Raw genomic sequence first — 22998 nt, 5'->3', positions numbered from 1 at the left:
CTGAATCAATTGATACAGACAACCTTAAGTCTACTGTTATGATTATATTCAATAATCTATTAGGAAAGCCCCCTGCAACTCCTCTAGGAATAGACAGAATCCATCGTGCTCTCAGACCTAAAGGTAGAGAATCCGATCCGCCTAGAGATGTCATCTGTCACTTAATTGACTTTCAGCTTAAAGAAGACATTCTCAAAAAAGCTCGCAATGATTCTAAAATCCTTTTTAATGGCACAGAATTGCATCTATTCCAGGATCTTTCCGGTATTACACTACAGAGACGCAGGGAACTTAAACCCCTTCTTGATGTTCTCCGTAAACGCGGTATTCCGTACCGCTGGAAATTTCCCTTTTGTTTATCTGCGTCATCACTAGGCCGCACAGCCCTACTCAGAGTGCCTGAAGATCTGCGTCATTTCTGCTCTACACTGGATATCCCTTTTACTGCAGTACCGGATTGGTATGCGGACTTTCGTCCACGGATCACAGGCTCAGCCCAGCTTCATTGCGAACAGATGGATACCCAAACAATTCGTCACCGCAGACAACGATCACCGTCGGAACTACGTCCCTTGGATCCTGCTTCTGCTAATACTGGCGGTGATTCACATTCCACGAGAGCACCTCATTCCCGCCGAGCCCGCCGGGGTCATTGATTTTCATTGACTTTCTAATGCTCTGCTTATTACTTCTTACTTTGATTTCCAATGCTGTTTCTATTTACCTGCTCTGCTTGATGTTTTCTTTTGTTTTTCTTTCTTTCCTTTCTCTCCTCCTCCCTTTCTTTTTTATTTATTTGTTTTTCTTCTCCCTTCTCCTAATCTTGTTATGATAAATGATACATTGTATTTCATTCTCGATACATTAGTAATGAATTATATCTGTTTCTTTTCTTTACATGTTTTAATCAACCTGATCTCACTGCCACATTTTTCTCCTTTGCGGTGGTTTAGTTACTCTATGAAGTATCGTCGTATGTCTCAAATTTTATTTTTATTTATTTATTTTTCCTTGGCATGTAGACCTCTAGGATTTGTTGGTTTATCTATATCTGTGTAATTGATATTAATTTTATTATTATTAATTCTTGCTTTTCTATTGGAAGTTATTGTATTTATGATTATATGGCTATTACCATAGGGGAGAGTGAAGTGGGGGGGGGGGGGGGGAGAGAGGGAGGAAGGAGTAAAGGTTTGGGTGGAATATGATAAAAAATTGGGACTACAATTTTCTTTTTGAAAAATATTAACCTTTGTACGATATGGACACAGTGGAAAAACAGAAATTGCGCTTAACATAGCATACTTTTTAATGACACCCATATTTTACATTGTGATACTCTTCGAATACTCTATTCATTTTTTTTATGTATATACCGCCTCCATTTTATGTTGTTCATTATCTCTGTTCAACGGGAAATGTATTATTAATTACTAAAAGACACCTCTTTTTTTGTGTCCAACCTCGTTCTCTCACAGTGGTATACGCTACTCTCACACATAATAAAAAATATTTAATTATTACTCATACCACTGATCGATATCCGGTATTTTGGTAGATTTATTATCTACCATTCACGGATCAACAAGCGGGTTCTTGTTTATCCCCGGTTTTACCCCTTTTTGATCTCATACCTATTTATTTATATATTTATTTATTTGTTTAATTAATTTTTTATTTTTTTATTTTTATTTTTTCTCTTTTTTACTTGCAGTATAATATTTTATCTTCTTTTTCTCCTGCATCTCATATCGTACAATGGCTTATTCACATATTAAATCTTCTTTGCCGACCATTAAAATTATTTCCTTAAATATTAGAGGTCTTAATGTACCAGAGAAACGTTCACAATTGCTTTCCTATATGCATAAAAACAAAGCTGATATAATTTTCTTACAAGAAACACATTTTAAAACGAATTCCACTCCTAAACTTCATGATGCCCGATATCCATCTTTTTTTCATGCCACTAATCTTCATTCGAAATCCAAGGGGGTTTCTATTTTAATTGCTGCTAAATGCCCTTTCCAAATTTTGGACTCCTGTATAGACATAGAGGGAAGGTATCTTTTTTTGAAAGGATCACTTCATGGTAAACCTATCACTTTAGCTAATATTTATGTTCCTAATTCTAAACAATCCCTATTTTTTAAATCAACCTTGCAGAAACTGTCTGATTTTTATTCTGGTATTCTCATTGTAGGAGGTGATTTTAATGTTCCCTTGATACCTATTCAGGATACGTCTACCGGTTCCTCATCACTCCCTTATACAGTTTTACGCTCCATTAAAACTCAACTTCAAAATTTATCTCTACATGATACATGGCGTACACTATACCCTACAATGAAAGATTACACCTTTTATTCTGCACCACATAAACGTTACTCTAGACTTGACTATCTATTTCTTTCTCAGAAAGACCTACCTTTCCTCACTTCTGCCACTATTGATCCTATGTTTTTATCTGATCATCACCCTATTTCCATGTCCATGTCATTTCCTGATGTACTTTCAACACCATCTATCTGGCGTCTAGATCCCTCCCTTCTCACAGATAAAAGATTTGCTCCCGTCCTTGTTGAGAGACTGAGTCAATATTTTGCTGAAAATACCTTCTCCTGATGTTTCATCTTTAGTGTCCTGGGAAGCGCACAAATGCGTTATAAGAGGTTACTTTATTGCACTTTCCACAAAACGCAAAAAAGAAAAACATTCATATATCAATAACTTGACATCTAGTATTCGCCATTTGGAAATGGCACATAAATCTTCACAGGCTATTTCCTCTTTAAATGATCTTATTCAAGCTAGAAAAGATTTGTTAGCCGAATTGCACAATCAATATAAACGCAATTACATATTAAATCAAAAACGTTTTTATGAATACAGGAACAAAGCAGGGAAACTATTAGCTAATGCTTTGAGACTCAAGAAGAGACGTTCTACTTTTCATTCCCTCACCACTTCCACGGGACGCAAATTAGTTACTAATACTGATATTGCTAATCACTTTGTTAATTATTATACACGTCTATACAATTTATTGCCCTCCATTTCAGACTCTGAACGAAACACCCGAATAAAAAAAATTCAAAATTTTTTATCTAAATATACCACGAGAAAACTTTCTGAACAAGACTCTCTCACTATAGCACAACCTATTTCTTCTAAAGAACTTCAACAGTTAAAACCTGGAAAGAGTCCTGGACCTGATGGTCTAACTTCGGGCTATTACAAATCTTTTATAGAAATACTCCGCCCACATTTTCTAAATGCTTTTAATTTCTTATCTTTACACAAATCTCCTACGCCTGATTTACTTACTGCTCATATAACAGTTATTCCTAAATCTCATAAAGATCCATCCCTTGTTTCTAATTACCGTCCAATTTCATTGCTGAATGTGGATCTGAAGATTTATGCAAAAATGTTGGCCAATCGTCTTTTACCCTTCTTGCCCACATTAATTTCATTAGACCAAGTAGGCTTCATTCCAGGTAGAGAAGAAAAAGATAATACAACGAAAGCTATTCATCTACATCATTGGTTGTCTTCCCCACAACAACGTGTTTTTTTCTTATCTTTAGATGCGGAGAAGGCGTTCGATAGAGTGGCCTGGGATTATATGTTTGAAGCTCTCAAAATATTTGGTCTCCCCGAACGCATGTTGCAATTTATTCATGCATTATACTCCTCCCCAACTGCAAGAGTGAGAGTTAATGGCCACCTATCGAACGCCTTTCCAATTTCCAATGGCACTCGTCAAGGATGTCCCCTATCCCCTTTAATTTTGTACTCACTCTTGAACCTTTATTTCATTGTCCCAATTCAATTCAATTCGCCCACAACACTTATAAACTAGCAGCTTTTGCTGATGACATTCTGTTATTTCTTACTAATCCTCATATTTCTATTCCATCCTTGCTTAAAGACTTTGCCACATTTAAACTTCTATCTAATCTTCAAATAAATTTCAATAAATCCGAAGCTCTGAATATATCTCTAGACGCTGATGATATTTCCCGATGTAATTCAAATTTTCCTTTTAAATGGAATACTGATTCAATCACTTACCTTGGTATACAATTACCCTCTCATTTGTCTAAACTCTACTCTAAAAATTAAGTTCCCACCCTTCAAAATATACAAAAAGACTTACATTCTTGGTCCACTGGTATATTTTCCTGGTTTGGTAAAGCTTCTATAATAAAAATGAACATCCTTCCAAGACTTCTTTATCTTTTTCAAACTATACCCATTAAGCTACCACGTGCCTTTTTTGCCTCACTCCGAAGTGCTTGCTCTTTATTTCTGTGGGGTAAACTCAGACCAAGAATTAGTTTTGATAGACTGACCATGCCTAAATTAAAGGGGGTATTGGTCTTCCAAATTTTTCTAAATATTATTGGGCCTGTCACCTATCAAGAATAGTTGACTGGAATATTCACTCTTCTATTAAAGATTGGATATCCATTGAACATTCATTTACTAATATTCCTCTTCACCAACTACCTTGGATTTCTCCCGCTCATGTACCACACACTTGCAGACAACATCCTCTCATTCACAATACTATACAAATATTCAATCAAGCTTGTAAAAAACATAATATTTCTTCTTCTCCAGGTCCCTTCACACCCATTTGTGATAATCCTGACTTCCCGCCAGGTATTTTAAACTCTTTTTTCAAGTCTAATTGGCCTCATAAAATAGTTAGAGCCATGCAATTTTTTCATGATGGTTCCTTTTTAAATTTATCAGATTTACATTTACAGACTTCAAGTTGTTCTTTCCCTTTCTGGCTATACTTTCAAATAAGACATTTTTTGAATAACCCTCTCAAACGTATAGCTTTTACAAAATCACTAACCTCCTTTGAAGTACTATGCTCTCAAACTGAACCTCAAAAACACGTTATTTCTAAAATGTATTCTTTTTTTTTCTCTGATATTGACTGCAAATCCAATGTGGCCAGTCAACGATGGGAGCAAGATCTCTCTCTTGATCTTTCAAGTAAAGAATGGAGTAAGATTTATTCCTATATACATAAAGGTTCCATTAATGTTTCTACTCAGGAAAATGGTTTTAAAATTTTCTCTAGGTGGTACAAAACTCCACTTTCCCTACATAAGTTTTCTCCTTCCATACCTTCTCATTGTTGGAGATGCATGGATTTAGAAGGCTCTTTACTTCATATCTTTTGGTCTTGCCCCCTTATTCAACCTTTCTGGAAGGAAGTCTACCGTATTACTTCTCTAGTTTCCACATTCCCGATTGATTTCACGCCAGCACAGATGCTTTTACATCACTCTCATATCCCTAGAAAAATGTATCATAAATCTCTTACTCTACACTTAATTAACGCAGCAAAAATGTGTATTCCAGCTCTATGGAACATTACTACTCCCCCATCCATTCTGGATTGGTTTAATCGTATAGAAAAAATTAAATGCATGAAAGAATTGATTCATCAAGCGAATGATACTACTGATATCTTTAGGAAGATTTGGGATTCTTGGAATTGCTTTTGTAAATCCTCTGACTATGCGCAATTATCCTTACGATAATTTTGCAAATCTTTATTGTCATATACTGCATTTTGATATTTAAAGTTCCTATTTAATTTATTTATTTATTTATTTCTCTTAAATGCATGTCCATTTTATTTATGCTTATTGTAAGTTTGTATTGTTATTTTATTGTTCCATTATGTATATATATATTTTTTTTATTTACTCTTGTATACCACAATAAAAATTTATTGCAAAAAAAAATAAAAAATAAGGTTCATTTGAACCTCCCCCACCTGGGGATGTTTTTTTCTATTCATGCATAGCTTATGTATTCTGAATGGGAACATTTCTATGAAGAAATGGGGGATTCCAGCAATTGATGCTGCAAGTCTCACATGTCTGGTGGATAATGCACTCATGTTAAAGGATCCAGAAAATTAAAGTTGGAACTTCCTTTTAAAGACAAGATGTCTTTTGCAGTTCTTGCTGCAATTGGTGTATCTCAGTCCATTAACCCTTTAACGTCTGCTCCACCATTTTGGTGGAGCACATTTTGAGTCACGTTAATTCATTGAAAAATGTAGACTTCTAAGGGTTAAGGAACAGTTTGTGGAGATACCTGAAATTCTGCCTGATCAGCAGGCCCGGCAATGGGCTGGTGTATGTGATGCACTATGTCTCACAGTAGAGTCTATGAAAGACTCTATCGTTTAAGCCTTATGGCTTATACTTGGACTAGTGCAAATTTATGTGGCTGAAATATTGATTAGCCGAAGCACCAAGTGAAAACTCTTATGCCGCGTACACACGGTCGGAGAATCCTTCGGAATGCATCTTATCGGACCGTGTCGTCAGATAATCCGACTGTGTGTGGTATGCATCGGACTGATTCTGTCCGAATCTCCGTCGGACCCAATTTTCCAACATGTTGGAAATATTTCCCGACCAACTGGGCCGGTCGGACGTAATCCGATCATGTGTATAGCATTTTGATCGGACCAAGTGCCACGCATGCTCAGATCAAATTCCTACATCAAAGCTATTGGCTACTAGCCTGAATGTAGGCCCATCGTAACGAAATTACGTCATCACGTTCTGAAAGATCGGATTTTTCGCCAACTTTGTCCGACCGTGTGTATGCAACAGTTTCGGACAAGATCCGACGGACAAAATCCGACAGGCAGAATCCGACGGATTTGGTTGTGGAAATCTCAGACCGTGTGTACAGGGGCTTAGTCCGTTTCTTTCCCTTCCTCGGGTATGGCTATTTAGAGTGGATAAGCACATCCAAAAGGGTAAAGCTCTCTACCAGTAACAGGAGGTTCAAACATTTCTCCTTTTATCATGCTGCCTCTCCTATGCCTGGGGCATCTGCCTCTAGCAGGTCTCGACAGTCTCAATCGTCAGGTTCAAGGGAAAGTCCCCAAGGGCAGCACCAGGATAAAGGTCCTGCGATTCTCAAGATCCAGCAGGAACAATGTCAAGAGCAGAGGGATTTCTGCAGTTTGTTTTTCTAGGTTACGACTAGAGTTCCGAGAGCCCTGGTGGCTCAGTCGGCTTTTGATCTGAGGGTATAGGGTTCGGGTCCCTGTTTGGGTGCTGTCTGTGGGGTCCTTGGGCTGCTGATGGGGCAGTCTTTATACAAGAGTTTCATTCTCCTCAGAGAATGTACCTAAGGATCCAGAGAAAAAAGAAGTCTCTCTTTCTGGCCTCTGGATCAGCTGTTATCCCAGTCGGTGATATCAGAGGTTCCCTTAGTGGAACAGGTTTTTTTGGCTCAAACCTTTTAAGGTTCCAGAACCAAAGAGAGAGGTAAGACCCATTCTAGATCTCAAAGATCTGAATCGGCACTTAAACATCTGATCCTTTCATAATTCGATCGGCTATGTCCATCCTGCAAGGAGGGGGAGTTGCATATCTCCATGTGCCAAAGTTTCCCGCTTACCAGAAATTTCTGCGGTTTGAAATATAAAATTATTTTTTCTGCTGTGGCCCTGCCATTCAGCTTAGCCACAGCACCACGAGTGTTCTGAAAGATTCTGGCACCTCCTTTAGCCAGTTTAAGGGCTCAAGGCATACCTGTCCTAGCCTATTAGAAGATCTGCTTTTAATAGGTCATTCAGTCTCAGGTCTAAAACCAAAGTCTGATCTCAGCCGTTAATATCTGAAATCTCTAGGTTCGATTCGCAACCTAGGAAGATTCTCCTTAAAACCATCAAGGAGATTACGGTACTTGGGAGCTGATTATAGATACCATACAGAAGAAGGTATTCTTACCCCAGACGAGAATCAGTTCCATTGTAGGATTAATTCAATTTATCAAAACAAAGGAAAATTCCTTCATTCGGCTGTGCAGGAGATTTTTGGGGGAAATGGTGACCTCCTTCAAGGCCGTCCCTTACGCGCAGTTTTACTCAAAGACTGCTTCAAGACACCATCCTGTCAGTCTGTAATAAAGAAGATTCAGGCCTTGTTTGTTTCCAATACACTTGACTCTTGACATAGGTCAAAGCCTAAATTGGTATTTGTTATCCAGCAAAAGGGAAAATCTTTATCCTGGAAGGTGTTAACAACCGATGCCAGCCTTCTAGGCTGGGGAGCAGCCCTGGAAGATGATTATGTCTAGGGGAGATGGTCCAGGTTAGAGGACCTTGCCTATCAACTTTTTTTTTGGAAGTTTCAGGCAGTATGTTTGGCCCGAGAATCTTGGCGGTCAGACTACAGGAATGTCCTGTCAGGATTCAGTCTGACAAGGCCACACCGGTGGCTTAAATCGATCACCAGGGGGGCATGAGAAGTCGTGCAGCCCAAAAAGAGGTGAATAATGTTCTAGCTTTGGCAGAACACAACATATCGGCAATTTAAATTTTTCAGGCGTACTACTTGAGACGCCAACAATTATTTCCGGGAGAATGATCTATTCACCCCGTCATCTTCCTAGCAATATGTCAGATGGGGTATTCCGGACATGGATCTATTCGCGTCCAGCATCATCAACAAGGTCGATAACTTTGTTGAGAACAAAGGGTCCGCTAGCAGGTAGAACAGACGCTTTAGTCTTCCCATGGGATCGGTTTTCACTGATCTATGCATTTCCTCCAGTTCTGCTACTTCCGCGCCTTCTCCGCAGGATTAAGCAGGAACAAAAGGAGGGGATTCTGGGGGTCCCAGAAGATCTTAATTTAACGAGATTATAAAGATGGCAGTAGGAGTTCTTTGGACTCTGCCATTATAGCCAGACCTTCTTGCACAAGGTCTGGTATTTCATCCTACCTTACGGACAAAAAGTTTAACAGGTTTGACTGTTGAATCCCACTCTATAAAAGATTGTGGGTGATCTCCTTTGATAGTGTCTACTTTGACAAATGCCAGGAAGCCAAATTCCAGAATCACTTACTTTAGAGTCTGGAAGGTATAGGTTTCTTGGTGTTGATCCGGGGGTTGGCACCCCAGGAAGTATGTCAATAGGCAGGATTCCTGATTTCCTGCATATGGGATCTGAAATTAAGCTGGCCTTGACTTCTATCAAGAGCCAGATCCCGGCCTTGTCAGTGTTTTTCCCTATGGCCTCTTGCTTCCCACTCTTGGTGCCTTATTCAGGGGTTAACATGGTTTATTCCCCCTATCAAGGCACCTCTAAATCCTTGGATTTTAAATTGGTCTTATCGGCTTTGCTGAATCAGCCATTTGAACCTTACGAGAAAAGATAATCTTTTTCTGGTTGCCATTTCTTCTGCTAGAAGAGTTTTGAAACTAGCGGCTCTGTCTTGTAAGAGCCATATTTCTGCATGCATAAGGATGAGGTGGTGTTAGGTACCTGGTGTTGAAGCCCGACTTGTAGAAGGAGACCTCTCTTACAATGCTGGTTCAGGAGCCACTGGAATGGGAACAGCAGTCTCGAGAGCACAGTGGGTAGGAGTGCCTGCTGGATAGGGCCGCTGGGACTGATAGCAGAGAAGAGATCCCTCTGGATGGCTGGACGGCTGGAAGTTGATAGAAGAGCTGAGAAATGCAAGCAGCAGCTACAGGAGCCGATGAGAGGAACCACAGGCACAGCAGAACACTGAACAGGCAGCAGGTTGGAGCAGGGTCGGACGGTCCGGGTCATTAGGCGAGCAGACAGGTGATAGCAGCAGGCAAGGAAGCGTTGGTAAAACTGGCAGAGGTCGGCAACGGAATCACAGGCAGAAGTGGAAGCAAGGTCAGGCAGGCCGGGTCGGGTTTGGAGAAGGCAGAGAAGTCAAACGAAGCCGGGTCGGTAACAATAGCAGATAATCAGGTTCAGGTTCAGGTAGTCAGATGCACAGGAGCTGAGACGAAACAGCGCCGCACCAGCGCACTAGGAGAACCTTTAAGCGCTCAGTGGCGGCAAACAGCGCTATCGCGCACGCGCGCGCACCACCCGCGATCGCGTACGCGAACACGCCGGGAGCACGTGCCGACGCCTGCCAGTGTGAACACGCTGAGGCTGAGTTTGAGAAGAAGCACGCGTGCGCATGCGTGCACGCAGCTGTGCCTGTCCATCGCTGGTAAGTCGCTGACATTGCCCCCTCCCAAGGGGCAGCCTCCGGATGCCCAACAAGTCCCTCTTTTCTGGATGGGCATATAAGTAGGCACGAATTAACCGCCTGGCATGGATATTGCTGTCAGGTTCCCAGGAATTGTTTTCCGTACCAAACCCCTTCCACTTAATCAAAAACTGAATACGTCCCTGTCTTCTTCTGCAATCAAGGATGGCTTCCACCTCATACTCCTCGTTTCCATCCACTAAGATGGGTTCTGGAGGTCTAGTTCCTCTATCAGGGAAAGGATCAGGGACGGCAGGTTTCAGTAGTGACACATGAAACACAGGGTGAATCCTAAGCGACTCAGGCAGGGCTAACTCATAGGAAACTTCATTGATTTTCCTCTTTACCGGAAATGGTCCCATAAATTTAGGTGCAAGTTTCCTGGAAGGACAAGCCAATTTAATGTTATCGGTAGAAAGCCATACCTGGTCGCCAAGCTGTAGGGTCAGTTCCCCTCTTCTTCTCCGGTCAAAGGCTCTCTTGCTGTCTGCCTGGGCTTTAGCCACTGCCTCCTGCAACACCCGGTTATTATGGCTGAGGAACTCCACTGTCTCCTGGACCGCTGGAACTGAGGTTTCTGAAAGAAAGTCAGGCAGAAAAGTTAAATGAAAGCCATAATTGGCGAAAAAAGGGGACTGACCGGTGGCTGAATGACAAGCATTATTGTAGGCAAATTCTGCTAAGGGCAGCAGGGACACCCAATCATTCTGTACAAAAGATGTGAAACACCTAATGTACTGTTCAAGAGTCTGGTTGGTCCTTTCCGTTTGTCCGTTGGTTTAGGGATGATAGGCCGAGGACAGGGCCAGCTCAATTTTCAGGATCTCACACAGGGCCCTCCAGAAACGTGAGGTGAACTGAACTCCTCTGTCGGAAACTATATTTGCTGGAATTCCATGTAACCTCACAATTTCTTTAATGAATATGCGGGCAGTCTCCACAGCAGATGGGGTCCCTTTTAGGGGTAAAAAATGGGCCATTTTGGACAGCCGGTCTACAACCACAAAGATAGCCGAGCACCCCTTTAGAGCATGGAAGCTCGACTATAAAGTCCATGGTAATCATTCTCCAGGGTCTGTCGGGCACAGGTAAGGGTTTCAGCAGTCCCCAAGCCCAATTTCTTGGCGTCTTGTTCTGGATACAAACAGCACAGGAGCTGACGTACTTCTCACAAAAGTCCTTCAAATTGGGCCACCAGAACGTGCGTCGTACGAGCTCAAGGGTCTTACGGACCCCAAAGTGGCCTGCCAGCGGATGATCGTGAAGAAGGGACAACACTTTGACTCAAACATTCTTGGGAACAAAGATTTGACTTCCCCTCCAGAACAAGCCATCCCTGGATGTTAAAGTGATCCCGGGGGGTTTTGAGGAGTCAGAGGATGCTTCTTTGATCAAAGAGAGAAGATCTGACTGTAAGAGTAAAAAATTTCCAGCAGGCAGGATGGTATCAGGAACAGATGAGTCCTTTGGATTGTCATACATGCGTGACAGCGCATCCGGTTTCACGTTCTTCGATCCGGGCCGGTATGTTATATGGAAGGAGAAACGTGAGAAGAACAGGGCCCAGCGAGCTTGTCGGGGTCTCAGTCGTTTGGCAGACCTTAGGTACTCTAAGTTCTTATGATCAGTATATATTAGTACCGGATGAGCAGCGCCCTCCAACAGATACCTCCACTCCTCCAAGGCAGCTTTAATAGCGAGCAGTTCTCGTCATAATTTCTCTCTGCAGAAGAGAGTTTCCTAGAGAAGAACCCCACAGGGTGCATTAGGTCCTTGTTACCTCGACGTTGAGAGATGACTGCTCCTACAGCCACTTCAGAAGCGTCTACTTCGAGAATGAAGGGTAAAGACGGGTCCGGATGACTGAGGATTGGGGCAGACGTGAAAAGTCTTTTAAGCTCTTCAAAGGCACTCTGGGCCTCCTGAGTCCAGCAGAAGCAAGAGCTTTGTTTGGTTAGTTGCGTGATGGGCGCAATTATAGCTGAAAAGCCTCTTATAAATTTTCTATAGAAGTTCGCAAAGCCGATGAAGCGTTGTACGCCCTTCTTATCCAGAGGCGCTGGCCAGTCTAACACAGCAGACACTTTTTGGGGATCCATCTTAATGCCCGTTGGGGAGATCACTAGCCCCAAGAATTGGATGCTCCGTAACTCGAATTCGCATTTCTCAGCCTTTTGCGTAAAGTCTGTGCTGACGAAGACGGCTTAGGACCTTGCGGACATGCTCCCGATGCTGATCGAGTGATCCGGAAAATATTAAGATGTCGTCCAGGTAGACAATCACGAATACATCAAGAAAGTCTCTAAATACATCGTTAATGAGATGTTGGAAAGTGGCCGGAGCGTTGCAGAGCCCGAAGGGCATTACCAAGTATTCATAATGCCCGAATCGGGTCCGGAAGGCTGTCTTCCATTCATGCCCGGCCTGAATGCGGACTAGATTATACGCCCCTCTTAGGTCAAGCTTAGTAAATATGACAGCAGACCTCAGTCTCTGGAAGAGTTCGGGTATCAAAGGTAAGGGGTAGCGGTTCTTAACCGTAATCTTGTTTAGCTCTCTATAGTCCACACATGGTCGAAGGGTCTGATCATTTTTGGTGACGAAGAAAATTCCGGCTCCCGCTGGGGAAGTTGAAGGGCGAATGAACCCCTTTTCTAGGTTCTCATCTAAGTAGATCTTAAGTGCCTCCTGCTCCTTTTCTGAGAGAGGAAAGATGTGTCCGAAAGGAATCTCGGCCCCAGGGAGCAGTTCAATCGGACAATCGTAGGGGCGGTGAGGAGGTAGAGAGTCTGCTCCTTTCTTACTGAAGACATCAATAAACTCGTGATAATGCTTGGGTACAGTCTGGAGTAGATTCTGGTCAGAGTCTACACATAAAAGGGTGGCAGAAGACTTGGTGGAGTCTGTTAGGCAGTGCTTCAGACAATAGGGAGAAGGAAACTTGACTTCTCTAGTAACCCAATTGATGTGAGGGTTATGGGCTTGGAGCCAGGGTATGCCCAGGATGATCGGAGACATCAGAGAGGAGATTACATCAAGGGTCAGGAATTCTTTATGCTGAGAGGAGATGATGACAGGCAGGGGAAGAGTCTCTTGAGTTACCTTCCCAGAACTGATGCTAGATCCATCAGCCAGGAAAACAGAAAGTCCATGAATCTTGTCTTGTAACGGGATGCCCTGTTGGCCAGCAAAGATAGAATCAATAAAGCAGCTGCATGCCCCGGAGTCAATGATAGCGTTGACTGTCACCGTCCTTCCTTGAAGCTGTAGCAAAAGAGGAATAGCAAGGTGGGTTGAGTTGGCAGACAATGCAGAGAGACTGGAAAAAGCAGAAGATAGGCACTTACTTGTCTTGACAGGGCAGTTATAGACATAGTGACCTGTACCACCACAGTAGAGGCAGAGATTCTGCTGCCGGCGACGTGCACGTTCTTCTGGGGGTAAAGCAGGGCGCATTAGTCCCAACTGCATGGGGTCAGAGGTGTCAGGAGCCGAGCAGCCCGTATAAGAGCTGGGCGGAGGTAAGTAGCGGGAAGCAGGCGTTGGGGTCTTCGCTGTCATCCAAACCGGTTTGCTGAGCAGAGCGCTCTGATCGTCGCTCCCGGAGACGACGGTCAATCTGGATTGCCAAGGAAATCAAGGCCTCCAGGGTTTCTGGTATGCCGACTCAAGCAAGTTCGTCCTTAAGCCCTTCGGATAACCCCATGCGGAACTGATGCCTCAAAGCCGCATCATTCCACTCAGTGTCTGCGCTCCAGCGTCTAAAGTCCGTGACATAGTCCTCGGCCGGTCTGCGGCCCTTCTGGAGCGCAAACAGGGCAGATTCAGCTGTGGCAGTCCTTTGGGGGTCCTCATAAAGCTGAGCCATGGCTTCAAAGAAGGATTGCAGAGAGTGAGTCAGGACTGAGTCTCCTTCAAGTAATCGGTGGGCCCAGGTCTGAGGTTCTCCTTGTAAAAGGGAGATCACAAATCCTACTTTAGTGGCTTCCAGGGAGAAAGTCCGTGGTTGTAGGTCAAAATAGAGCTGACAGGCGTTCCGAAAAGCCCAAAATTTGGTTCGATCCCCAGAGAACCTCTCTGGAATGGGCACCCTTGGCTCAGGTGGAAGCATGACAAGAGATGGGGAGGCAACAGACTGTACTGGTGTGGAGGATGGAGCAGAAGCTGCGTGACCAGCATCAGTAAGGTTCTGGACCTGTCCTTCAAGTCTGGTGTAGCCATCCTGCAGCGACTTTACAGCTTGGGTAAGGGCCGCCAGATGCGTGCAGATCTCCTTCATGGGAGAGGTCTCTCCTGCGGGCTCAGTCATGACTGTTTCGTACTGTTAGGTACCTGGTGTTGAAGCCCGACTTATAGAAGGAGACCTCTCTTACAACGCTGGTTCAGGAGCCACTGGAATGGGAACAGCGGTCTCGAGAGCACAGTGGGTAGGAGTGCCTGCTGGATAGGGCCGCTGGGACTGATAGCAGAGAAGAGATCCCTCTGGATGGCTGGACGGCTGGAAGTTGATAGAAGAGCTGAGAAATGCAAGCAGCAGCTACAGGAGCGGATGAGAGGAACCACAGGCACAGCAGAACACTGAACAGGCAGCAGGTGGGAGCAGGGTCGGACGCTCCGGGTCAGTAGGCGAGCAGACAGGTGATAGCAGCAGGCAAGGAAGCGTCAGTAAAACTGGCAGAGGTCGGCAACGGAATCACAGGCAGAAGTGGTAGCAAGGTCAGGCAGGCCGGGTCGGGTTTGGAGAAGGCAGAGAAGTCAAACGAAGCCGGGTCGGTAACAATAGCAGATAATCAGGTTCAGGTTCAGGTAGTCAGATGCACAGGAGCTGAGACGAAACAGCGCCGCACCAGCGCACTAGGAGAATCTTTAAGCGTTCAGTGGCGGCAAATAGCGCTATCGCGCACGCGCGCCTAACGTACGCGCGCACTACCCGCGATCGCGTACGCGAATGCGCCGGAAGCACGCGCCGACGCCTGCCAGTGTGAACACGCTGAGGCTCAGTTTGAGAAGAAGCACGCGTGCGCATGCGTGCACGCAGCTGTGCCTGTCCATCGCTGGTAAGTCCCTGACAGGTGGTTTTATGTCCTCATCCTGAATTCCTACCAAAGTGGTAACAGGTTTTCATTCAAACCAAAATATTATTCTTCCTTCTTTTTCCCCAGAGCCTTAATCTGGGGAAGAGAAGGCACTACATTGCCTTGATGTAGTAAGAGCGATCAGAGTCTATTTAAGAGCGACCGCTCAGGTTCGCAAAACACAGGTTTTGTTTGTACTGCTAGAGGGTCCAAGATGTGGACAGGCAGCGTCAAGATTCACTATTTTCCAAATGGATTTGTCAAGTGGTTATTCCTATTTTTGCATTGATACATGTCCCTTGGGGCAGGACCCAGGTCCCCAAACACTTTTTATGACAATACCAAGCAAATAAGCCTTTAAAATTAGCACTTTTGATTTCTCCCATAGACTTTTAAAGGGTGTTCCACGGCTTTCGAATTTGCCAAATTGTTCGCTGTTCGGACACCCGATGTTCGAGTCAAACATGCGTTCAACTCGAACATTGTTCTCATCCCTACTCATAACTAATGTCCTCCAGTCGCTTTATTAGCTTTGTTGCCCTTCTCTGTAATCGCCCCATTTCCAGCATCCTTCCTGAGGACTGGTGCCCAGAACTGGACAGCATACTCCAGGTGAGGCTGAACCAGTCTTGCAGAGTGGGAGAATTATCACTTTATCTCTTGAGTTAATCCCCTTTTTAATGCATGCCAATATTCTCTTTGCTTTGTTAGTAGCAGCTTGCTGAGCCTATCATCTACTAAGACCCCCGGGTGCTTTTCCATCCTTGATTCCCCCAGAGGTTCTTCCCCCAGTGAGTCGATTGCATTCATATTTTTGCTGCCCAAATGCATTATTTAAATTTTTTCCACATTAAACCTCATTTGCCATGTAGTTGCCCACCCCATTATTTGTTCAGATCTACTTGCAAGTTATTGCCCTGCTTAGCTTTGTATACGTCTACGGGCCTTCCTTCATCTAGATGGCAGCTCATCTCCTCATAGATGGTTGATTGGTTTGGCAAGAACGATTCTTCATAAAACTTCATAAATCTGTGCTGATTACTGATAATTACTGATAATGATACCGTTTTCATTACTGAAATCTTGTATATAGTCCCTTATCATCCCCTCCAAGAGCTTGCATACTATTGATGTTAGGCTAACTGGTCTTTAATTCCTAGAGATGTATTTTGGCCCTTTTTAACCACTTGACCACTGGGCACTTAAATCTCCTTAATAACCAGACCAATTTTGGTGCTCTCACATTCTGAATGACAATTACTCATGCAACACCGTACCTATATGAAATGTTTGTCCTTTTTTTTACACAAATAGAGCTTTATTTTGGTGGTATTTAATCACCGCTGGGTTTTTTATGTTTTGTGCTATAAAATAAAAAATAAGATTTTCTTTGTTTCTGCGATAAAATTTAGCAAATTAGTAATTTTTCTTCATAAATTTTGGCCAAAATTTATACTACTACATATCTTTGGTAAAAATAAGTTCAAATTGGTGTATATTATTTGGTCTGTGTGAAAGTTATAGAATCCACAAGCCAATATCTGAAAATTGATCACATCTGATGTACTGACGGCCCATCTCATTTCTTGAGACCCTAACATGCCAGAAAAGTACAAATACCCCCCTTTTTGGAAAGAAGACATTCCACGGTATTTAGTAAGAGGCATGCTGAGTTTTTTGACGTTGTCATTTTTTCTCACAATTCTTTGCAAAATCAAGATTTTTTTTCCTTTTTTTTTTCTTCACAAAATCGTGATATAATCGGGTTATTTCTCACACACAGCATATGCATACCACAAATTACACCCCAAAACATATTCTGCTCCTGAGTATGGTGATACCACATGTGAGACTTTTACACAGCGTGGCCACATACAGAGGCCCAACATGCAGGGAGCAGCTTTAGGCGTTCTGGAGCACCCAGGCGAATTCTGACATTTCTCGCCTACATGTAAAAATCATCATTTATTTGCTAGAAAATTGCATAGAACCCCAAAATATTATATATTTTTTTTAGCAAAGACCCTAGAGAATACAATGGCTGTCGTTGCAACTTTTTATCTCGCACGGTATTTGCGCAGCCAAATGTTTTTTCATAAAGTGAAAGATGAAGTTACGCCAAGTAAATAGATACCTAACATGTTACCCTTTGAAATTGCACACACGCGTGGAATGGCGCCAAACTTCGCTACTTAAAAATCCCCATAGGCGACGCTTTAAACATTTTTACTGGTTACATGTTTTGCTAGAGGTCTAGGGCCAAAATTATTGCATTCGCAGGGATACATCATGTGTGTGCTTTGAACACCGTTTTCAAAAGTGGGTGGGACTTACATATGCGTTCGCTTCTGCATGGGAGCACACAGGGACAGGGACGCTTTAAAATGTATTTATTTTTTTATTGTTTTTTTTACTTTATTTATTTTAGTTTGACACTTTTTTCCCCAAAAATAATTTTTTTGATCACTTTTATTCCTATTACAAGGATGTCCCCTCTCGCCTCCAGTAAGAACAAACAAGCAGTGGAACAACCACTATGATCATTCTTATGGTGTAGGGAATCGCCGGCTGAAAAAGCTGATATCTGAATGATGCCTGTAGCTGCAGGCATCATTCAGCTATCCCCACACAAAGTCAAGGACGTCATATGACGGCCGGCGGACGGGAAGTAGTTAAAATGCATTTTTTTTTATATAAAGTTATCTATTTATATAATATTTCTAACACATAGCATGTATATACCAAAAATGACACCCCAGAGTAGATTTTCCTACTCCTCCTGAGTACAGCATACCACATGTGTGTGACTTCCACAGCCTGGCCACATACAGAGGCCGAGTACAGCTGAGCATGGCTGAGGATGGCCGAGCATGGCTGGGTATGGCTGAGCATGGCCGAGCATGGCTGGGTATCAGCCAGTATTGCAGGGTATCACTGAGTATGGCTGGGTTTTGCAGGGTATCAGAGAGTATGGCTGGGTATCACCGAGTATGGCTGGGTATTGCAGGGTATCACCGAGTATGGCTGGGTATTGCAGGGTATCACCGAGTATGGCTGGGTATTGCTGGGTATCACCAAGTATGGCTGGGTATTGCTGGGTATCACTGAGTATGGCTGGGTATTGCAGGGTATCACCGAGTATGGCTGGGTATTGCAGAGTATGGCTGGGTCATGCTGGGTATGGCAGGGTATTGCTGGGTATGGCAGTTTATGGCAGAGTATTGGCAGGGTATTGCAGGGTATTGCAGAGTATTGCTGGGTATTGCAGAGTATTGGCAGGGTATTGCAGAGTATTGACAGGGTATTGCAGGGTGTTGCAGAGTATGGTAGGGTATTGCAGAGTATGGCAGGGTTAATTGGCAGTGCTGTGGGCACTACAAATCCAGCCCACAGCGCTGCTGCCACCGATCTCTCCCCTCTCACACTGTACCGATCGGTACAGGGAGGGGAGGGAGGAACCGGTGTCATGTCATGATGCCAGTTTATTTACAAGTGATCGCTCTGTCATTTGAAGTCTATTTCTAATTCTGTCATCTGTTAGCCATGAGGGTGCTTTCTGTGATGTGTCATGAGGATAAACACTGCAATTTTGGTTACTGAAGCCCCACAATTCCCTCGTGAAGAATGAGGAGAAGAATAAATTCATTACCTTTGCCATTTCAACATCCTTTGTAACTAGATTCCCTTCCCTGTGCCCTGATGTGCCCAGTTGTGCCCTGTGCCCTGTACCTTGATGTGCCTTGTACCCTGATGTGCCTGGATGTCCTGTGCCCTGATGTGCCCTGTGCCATGATGTGCACTGTTGTGCTGTGCCACAGTGTGCTGTGCCCCAATGTCCTGTGCCCTGATGTCCTGTGTCCTGATGTGCCCTGATGTCATGTACCCTGTTGTGCTGTGTCCTGATGTGCTATACCCTGAAGCGCTGTGCCCTGTACCCTGATGTTCTATGCCCTGATATGCTGTGTCCTGTACCTTGATGTACTGTGCTGTGTCCTGTACCCTGACGTGCCACGTGCCCTGTTCTGATGTGTCCTGTATTGATGTGCTGTGTCCTGATGTGCCGTGTCCTGTGCCCTGATGTGCCATGTGCCCTGTCCTAATGTTCTGTATCCTGTACCCTGTTGTGCCATGTGCTGTGTCCTGTTGTGCTGAGCCCTGGTGTGCTGTGTCCTGTGCCCTGATGTGCCATGTGCCTTGTCCTGATGTTCTGTGTCCTGTACCCTGTTGTGCCATGTGCCCTGTCCTGATGTGATGTGTCATGATGTGCTGTGTCATGATGTGCTGTTTCCTGTGCCCTGATGTGCTGTGCCCTGATCTGCTGTGCCCTGTACACTGATGTGGCCTGTTGTGCTGTACCCTGATGTGCTGTGCCCTGTATCCTGATGTGCTGTACCCTGATATGCTGTGCCCTGATATGCTGGGCTCTGAACCCTGATGTGGCAACGTGCCCTGATGTGCTGGGCTCTTTACCCTGATGTGCGGTGCCCTGATGTGCACTGTACCGTGATGTGCTGTGCCTTGGAACAGTCTGGATGAAGTCCAGGGTCACATTTTTGTCACAGTCCAGCCCTGGTGGAACCTATAATAAGTTATAATTCTCGCAATGTAATTTCTCATTTTCTACTTACTTTTTTTTTCAGTAGCCTTTTTCGAATTGTTCTTTGTTCTATCAGACCCTGTTCTTACACATTTCCTAGTCTATTCATGGTTTCAAAACCTTTCGACCCTTTGACAGTAATACTATGCATTGTGGTGAACTATAAGATGTTTTAGGGTGCCATGTGTTGCATGGTAAAGCATATGTTACCGCAATGCAAAAGTATAAATTCAGCCTGGCTCACACAGATCTGTTTACTCATCCATCGTTCCTTTAACAAATGTAGAGAGCTAAAATGCACAATTGCAACAAAAATGTAAAGCTAAAACTTGTAGAATTCTAATCCATATAAAAATAAATCCCACTAAATAATATCATAATACTAATACAGAATTGTGCTTTAACTGTAGGTTATGGAATGTGGAGGTATCAAGAAAGTGATTTCTACTACTAGAATCCTGCAAAATATTCTACATGACTCGCATTCCCTACTTAGTATGTTTTGGACAGAGAGTCTACCAAAGACACAAGTCAATCATTTGCAAATAAAAGAGGTAAGTAACTTTCTTTTATGTAACAGAAAGTCTATTTTAGGAAGCACATACAATGAAATCAGAAGGTTTTTCTTTTTTTTTTATCCAAAGAAAAGTTTATTGAGTTCAACATAAACAGACAGAACCAGGCTTCAACGGTACATAGTTACATTGTATGTTTTGCACATTCTCATTACAGATTGGCTTTAATTTCATCATAGGTGAGGCACAACACGCTCTATTCCAGCCCTCTATGCCTTTCCCCTCTCATGTCTCCCTGTGTCCTGTGCCCTTTTTCAGGTTGACCGATAATCCGTATAAGTGAAATTAACCAGTATTCACACCTAGTAATTTCCCCATCACTAGATCCACCAGGACCAGTCCAGGTACATCCAGCCACGGGCCTCAAAGTTTCTCAAATTTTCAGGGGCATCCTCTGTGTTAATATACCATCTTCTCCATTCTAATCATATTCCCAACTGCGGAAATCCATTCCTTAACTGTGGGAGGATCCTCCGATATCCAGTGGAGCGTTATCATCTTACGTGCTAACTGTAGGGTTCTGATAACTGCTGTTCTGACGCCCTCCTCCCATTCAAAGACCTCCAATACATTTAACACACAGTGTTTTGGGTCGGTGGGCATAGAGATCCGAAACACCCTGTTTGTGGCATCCACCACTCCACTCCATTAGAAGTGAAGCTTCCAGCACCTCCACAGTAGGTGGATCAGATCATCATGATCTCTTTTTCACCAAAATCAGAAGGTTTTAGGTCCTTAAACTTGTGATAGCTTAGCCCGAGAAATATATACATACTTATGTCGCGTACAAACGAGCGGAATGTCCAGCAGAAAAAGTCAGATGGAATCTTTTCATCGTATTCCAATCGTGTGTATGCCTCATCTGACTTTTTTTTCCAAAATTCTGATAGACCTAGAAATATTTCCAATGGAACCAATTCCTATCGGAAAAACCGCTTGGCTGTATGCTCCTCCGATGGACTAAAAACAACGGATTTTCTGAAGCAAGTATGAGACTGAAGCTATTGGCTACTGGCTATTGAACTTCCTTTTTCTAGTCCCATCATACGTGTTGTACGTCACCGCGTTCTTGACAATCGGACTTTTGTGTGATCGTGTGCACGCAGGACAGTTTCAGCAGAACTCTATCAGAAAAACCTTCGGAGTTTATTCCGATGGGGAAACCGCTCCTGTGTACGCGGCATTACAGTATACATAATATTGGTGTGTGCAATTTGGGTCCTACCAATATATAGCTAAAGGATTCAAATGTTGCAGCGAGTTTACTTTGAACAGAGTTTATTTTGAAATGTTGTTTAAACATATACCACCAGGCTTAAACAGTTTCAGATCATTTGTTATTTTATACAGCAAAACATCACTTAAATTATATCTACAGTCAAAATTTAAAAACACTTTAACCTTAAACTACGTAAAGGGTTTTTTACTGTAAGAGCGATGAGGATGTGGAATTCCCTTCCACAGGCAGTGGTCTCAGCGGGGAGCATCTATAGTTTCAAGAAACTATTAGATAAGCACTTGAACGACCACAACAATATCTACATAGCAAACAAAAAATGCCAGATGGCAAAAAACAACAATATAACATTACTATCCCATGAGGTAATAGAGAGAGGTGGTGACAATAGTCAAAGTGAGAGAGAAAGTCTAGAGATCAAAATGCAGAGATATATAGAGGTGTATGAGGTAATAGAAGAAGAATGGGACTTCAAAAATGTAAAAATAATATATAAAATGACTAAAAGTCATTCATAAAACAATTTAAATCAAATTCTATGTTGAGTCCATTGGGTGAGAAAGTGTCCATTAAAAAGATCCATTTAGAATCGAGTTGGTTAAGGGTTCTCACCTTGTGACCCCCTCGCCAAGGTCGTATCTAGGGAACAATACCCCAAAATTTTAGATGCGTGGGATTTTTATTGTGACATTTATCAAAATGTCTTGACACACTGTGCTTATCATAGCCATTTAGTATATTCTGTACATGTTCTGTTAGACGGATCCTTAGCAGTCTATTGGTACGGCCAACATACTGTAAACTGCAGCTACATTCTAAGACGTATACTGCTCCTTTGGTGTTGCATCTAATGAATTCCTTTATGTGAAAGGTGATGCCATTGCTAGTGGAACTAAGCTAAAGTTTCTGTTCATTAGGATGTTTCGTTCGGGTATGCGTGAAACACCTTTTACACGGATAAAAAACGTTAACAGTAAAAAAATGTAAAGCTCTTTTTTGGAGGGTCTATCACACTTTTCACTAGTTGGTCACGAAGAGTGGGGACTCTCCTATATATAAACCAAGGTCTCTTAGGTAATACATTTTGGAGAAGTCTTTCCGATTTAAGAATATGCCAAAGGCGTGGTATTATTTTTTCAATTTTTTTGTGTTTGATATTATAACCCAACACTATGGGTACTGAATCTTGTTGGCTTTCTGGTTTCTTGTCTTTAATTAAATCTCCCCTGTTCATGTGTGTTACTTCTGCAATTTTACCTTTAATGAATTCCTTGACATAGCCTTTCTCTACAAATCTATCGCTGATCTTGTTGGCTTGTATAAGAAAATCCTCAACATTGGTGCAAATACATCTAAGTCAAATAATCTGTCCTTTTGGAATATTAAACAACCAATTTTTATGTTGGCAGCTTTTGATTGGTAAACAGCTG

At 42.9% G+C, this 22998-nt stretch overlaps 1 protein-coding gene across 6 annotated transcripts in view; it reads left to right on the top strand.

Annotated features, from left to right (window-relative positions):
• LOC143928001 (myomegalin-like) overlaps positions 1-22998 on the top strand; it is a 426442-nt gene that overhangs the window by 372406 nt on the left and 31038 nt on the right. For 5 of the 6 annotated variants that reach the window (XM_077452562.1, XM_077452560.1, XM_077452558.1 and 2 more), the window contains one exon: positions 20167-20310. The exons of the other annotated variant lie outside the window; for it this stretch is intronic. In XM_077452562.1, coding sequence (XP_077308688.1) covers positions 20167-20310 — 144 coding nt within the window. The remainder of the gene's footprint in view (positions 1-20166; positions 20311-22998) is intronic. 6 annotated transcript variants of the gene reach the window in all.

The sequence above is a fragment of the Lithobates pipiens genome, unplaced genomic scaffold, assembly GCF_037356315.1.
Source record: "Lithobates pipiens isolate NorthernLeopardFrog02 unplaced genomic scaffold, aLitPip1_a1.2 Scaffold_23, whole genome shotgun sequence".
Taxonomy (NCBI): domain Eukaryota; kingdom Metazoa; phylum Chordata; class Amphibia; order Anura; family Ranidae; genus Lithobates; species Lithobates pipiens.
This window is presented reverse-complemented; position numbering and strand designations above follow the sequence as displayed.